The following is a 4535-nucleotide window of genomic DNA, read 5'->3' on the forward strand; positions in this document are numbered from 1 at the left end:
TCTTTATCTCTCCACAGAGGTGAAACCTTCTCTATTACAGCTTTATATAGATGAAGTACTCTGCTACTCGTTTTTCCTGCCTTTCTCCCCCTGGTGCACAAATTAAGTTCTGAGAAAGAAGCCATTTTACTACTAATTTAGCTCCCAGCTTCATTCAGGGGGAAAAGAATCCATAACTGTTTGAAAAACCATTTAACAAATTAAATGAGAGCTCTTATTAAAATATCTATAAAAGTTTTTAAAGACCTAAAATTGAATAACAAGTTGGTTATAGTGAAAAGAAGTAAGCATTTTGTGTAAAACAGGGATCCTCAAGGGGCTTGCATGGACTTTGGAAAAGCATCAAACACACCTTCTTGAAGAAGAGAGAAACAAGGAAAAGTGGCAGCCAGTAGCAGGCTTTAAATGGGCATGCTCTACACACTGTTAAAAATGTACTGCACCTCGGGCACTCAAGAAGAACAAAAAGCCAAGACGTACAAAACACAACTTAAGCATGATATTTTTGTATAAGCTTTATTTTCATATTATTTTAAAAATAATCGATATTCAAACAACTCCATTCCAAGACACAGAGAAACATTGCATAATTTATGCTAAACAAGGCATTATGCCTTACAAGGGAAGACATAAAATGTCCAAGGGATATTTAGAACAGTGTAGTTTTCAAAGCTTCAACACCTGAAATGTTCACTGTGAAATGCTGACCACGTCATGGAACAACAATAAATAACAACTGACATTCTTCTAAACATTTACAAACATAGACGTTTGTACACACACTCCCCTATCCTAACAGTATTTGCTTGGATCTCCCACAATTTACCTCCAACCTCTGTCACAGTGGCTGGCATACTGTGGGCTCCACCAAAATATCAGCTTAATGACTGAAGAACATTTAAAACCCATCATCTTCAAATTAAATAATAGTCAGGAATGAACTTTTACTTACTATAAAAATAACAATTCAGTAAATTACCAGACAAATTCATATCTTTAAATACCAGGTAAAACATTAAAATAGAAATTTTGAAAAATAAATAAATACATATATAAATAAATAGAACTCATGGAAAACAGTCAAATACATTAAGCACAGTCCAGGTCTCCCTAGGAGCCATTTGTTTCTCTTCTTTCCCTTTGGTTCTTCTAAGGACAGAACCTTCTTCAGGACAGTCACCTACGGGCTTCCTCCTCACTAGGTCAGTTGGTGCCGCTCCTAGGATGAAAAAATGGTTGCTCTTAGTAGGAAATCAATAAGCTGACTACACAATCCCCTTCTTTTGCCTTAGATCCCTGATACTCTAGGGTTTTCCAAAAGCTGCAGCTTGCCCAGGCCTGCATCAAGTAGTTACTGCCTGTAACTACTGTAGCCCTGAGCAGCAGAAAAAGCCAGGCTCCTGAACGCTGTTTAATAAGAGGACCTGTGGTAGCAACTGCATTGTTGCTTTCAAACAGTTGAAACATACTGAACACCGCCCGAATGTCACCCAGGACTGAAAATGTGCATGCATATCCTCACTTAAGCCTCACTCGAGCAAACCCACGAAATAGGTACTGTTATTTTCTCATTTTATGGAGACTCAGAGATTAAATACTTTTCTGGGTCACAGGCCTACTAAGAGATGGAGCCTAGACTTGAACTCAGATGGGACTCACAGCAAAGCCCTGCTCTTCACCACCAAGATTTAGAGGCACCTGTTGCCCAAAACTAAGGGCACAAAAGTTACTTCCACTTTTCAGGTCGGAAACCATGAGAAACTGGGGTAAATACTGCTCTTTAATGGGTAGGAAGCATTTCAGCATCACTAGACAGATGTAGTTAATATTTTAAAAACACATATTTATCCACTTTCGTTTGAATGGAGGTTTGTGGGTGGGAATGAAAGGTGCCAGAGATTCCATTCTGGCACCAAAGAAGATTAACGATCTTAATTGTGACTATAACAACGATTTTCAGCTCTTCAGCTAACCCCTGAATTTGTCTTCTATGATTTTCAGAAGCAGATGCCAGTATCTGTCCCTATGACCCTAGTCACATGTTGTAAATAAAAACCCACAACTCACCTGTTTAGCATCTTTTGGATGATTCTCTTAACCATGGGGGCTGCGGGATTGAGACAAGCATCCTGCCCATTCTTGAGAGTGGCTCTGCAGAGAGAAGGAGAAACCGCGTGAGACCGGCTGTGGGGCTGCGCAGTCAGTGCGGGGAGCATTGGAGGGTTGGGGTGACAGAATGGCGGCAGCAGCAGCGCGGGGCGAGACTTACATGACTTCAGTTTGGGCGCAGTGGGGTCCCGGGGACGTCACTTTCAAAGTTTCGATGTTCTTCAGATGGATTCCCTGCACGGTCTTCACGCACTGGCAGCGCAGTTCGGAGCCCATGGGCGCCCCTGGGAGAGAAGAGAGACTGGGTTAGCGGAGTTGTCTCCTGGCACGGGCGCCCACCCGCCCCTAGCTGCCGCGGGGTCCCGCCGAGGTTCACCTGCTGCGAGCCGGCCGGCGGCGACCAGGAGCAGGAGAAGCAGCGCCGCCCGGAGGAGGCGGGGAGTGGCGGGGAGCGCGGTGCGGGCCATGGCGCTCGGCTAGGAGTGTCGGGGCGGCTGTGCCTGGAGCAAAAAGAAGGCTCAGGGAGGGCTGTCTGTCTGTGACCCTGGCTCTGCGGCTCCGAGTCCCGCGAACCCGTTTTATCCATGGTCCAAGCTGGAAAGCCCAGTGTCCCAGGGCCGGGGAAATCCCCGGGACTCCTGATTTGTTCCCTGATACCGGAAGGAAGGCGCTCGCCCCGCCTGCTGTGCTGACTCCTCTCACCCTCGCGCTTGAGGCTCACTGACTCTGGGATATTAGCCAACTGCCCCCAAACTCCCAAAGGGAGGGTCAATCTTTCGCCGCGGTGGAGTTACCAACAGCTGAGTGACCCTCGAACGCAGTGCGGGGAGGGTCGGGCTCAGGATCCAAGGGGCCGTTCGAACGGCGACGGACAGCAGGATCTCTTGAAGGCACTCAAGTTATTGAGATTGGAATAGTTAAGGCGGGGAAGGGCAACCTCACCTATTTCTTTATCTGAACTTCGGTTTTGCAGATTTCTCTTACTTCTGAAATAAACACACTTTTTAAAAACCCTTCTGTCGTCTCAGATTACACATAAGAACATTTGTCTTGTTCCTTGTGTTTTACGAGCGCAAATAAATCACGGTTAGTCCTGTTTTTCCAAGACAGTGTGTGGGGAAGGGAGAAGGGGGGCCGGCCATTGTCACAGCTTAATTTAGTGTTTACTTCAGGAGAAAGTGTTGTAGCTTTCGATCCTTCCTCTCTGAAATTCTGGAACTTCCCAAACTCAAATAATTCCATGAAATCACCTTTTTATTGTATGGGATGCCCTATTTTGATTCATGAGTCATTGGGGAGCTACGAGGGTCCATGTTGGGTTTAGGAAGTTCACCGCTTATATTTTTCATAAAGGTCATGGTCACCAGAAAGTGTCTAGTGTGATTCAACGTGTTCAGTCCTAAGCAGCAAAAAGATGTGTTTTTGTGAAATATATAGGTACTAGATTACTAGTATAATTACATTTCCATGTTGTATGAACTTTCCTGCCTTCTGGGGTTGTATTCCCTCGAGAGAAAGAAGTATCGATATACTTTAGTTTTCTAATTTCAATAAAGCATTCCAAAGTCTGTTTAGCTGATGCCTTCTCGCAGGATAATTCACTTCCACCATCAGTCAGTTTCAATGTCCTGTGTTGAAGTAAACTATAGGCTCCAGACGGTTTAAGTGTGATTCTGCAGGGTGGATGCAGACCTGGGGATGTGTGGAATATGTTGCCGCTGCTGTGAGAAGGCCTGGGCAGGAGCAGCTGGACAAAGAAGGGGGTCTGCCTCAGCAATGCTCCAAGCTCCTTGCCCTCCAGTCGTTTTGACTCATAGCGACCCTAAAGGACAGAGTAGACCTGCCTCATAGGGTTTCCTAGGCTGAAATCCTCAGGGAAGCTGACTACCACATCTTTCTCCCACAGAGCACCTGGGTGAGTTTGAACCTCTGATCTTTTAGCAGCCCAGCGCTAGACCACCCCTCCACCGTGGCTCCTCCGCCTCAGGAATAGTATTCCCCATATGCAGAGCCACCGAGCACAGTGATGGTTCAATGGTAGAATTCTGGCCTTCCATGCAGGAGATCCAGGTTCAGTTCTGGCTAATGCACCTCATATGCAACCGCTAGCCGTCTGTCAGTGGAGGCTTTCATGTTTTTTGTTTTTTTTTTCATTTTTTTAAAATTATTATTATTTTTTATTGTACTTCAGGTGAAGGCTTACAGAACAAACAGATTCTCATGAAACAGTAGTACACATATTGTTTTATGACATTGGTTAACAACCCCACGACATGTCAACCCTTTCCCTTCTCGACCTTTTTTTTTTTTGGTGAAAATACACATAGCTAAAGATACACCATTTCAAAAATTTCTACATGCACAGTTCAGTGACATTGACTATGCTCTTCCAATTGTGCTGCTATTCTCACTTTAGATGAAGGCTT

General features: G+C 44.9%; 1 protein-coding gene across 1 annotated transcript; it reads right to left on the bottom strand.

Annotated features, from left to right (window-relative positions):
• Window positions 1-548: 548 nt before the first annotated feature.
• On the bottom strand, window positions 549-2644 carry LOC101357988 (growth-regulated protein homolog gamma-like). Its single transcript, XM_004383312.2, has 4 exons — window positions 2486-2644; window positions 2270-2393; window positions 2068-2151; window positions 549-1219 (listed from the first exon to the last, which is right to left on the bottom strand). The coding sequence occupies exons 1-4, from the start codon at window positions 2574-2576 to the stop codon at window positions 1204-1206; spliced, it is 315 nt and encodes a 104-aa protein (XP_004383369.2). The 5' UTR covers window positions 2577-2644; the 3' UTR covers window positions 549-1203.
• Between the last annotated feature and the right edge of the window lie 1891 nt (window positions 2645-4535).

The sequence above is a fragment of the Trichechus manatus genome, unplaced genomic scaffold (genome assembly GCF_000243295.1).
Source record: "Trichechus manatus latirostris isolate Lorelei unplaced genomic scaffold, TriManLat1.0 scaffold00108, whole genome shotgun sequence".
Classification (NCBI taxonomy): Eukaryota; Metazoa; Chordata; class Mammalia; order Sirenia; family Trichechidae; genus Trichechus; species Trichechus manatus.

Excerpts from the sequence above, each read along its gene's own strand:
- LOC101357988 (XM_004383312.2), bottom strand. The coding sequence starts at position 2,576 with ATGGCCCGCACCGCGCTCCCCGCCACTCCCCGCCTCCTCCGGGCGGCG. Across the intron at positions 2,394-2,485 it reads CGCCGGCCGGCTCGCAGCAG|GGGCGCCCATGGGCTCCGAA; the intron begins GTGAACCTCGGC and ends CTTCTCTCCCAG. Across the intron at positions 2,152-2,269 it reads TGCGCCCAAACTGAAGTCAT|AGCCACTCTCAAGAATGGGC; the intron begins GTAAGTCTCGCC and ends TTCTCTCTGCAG.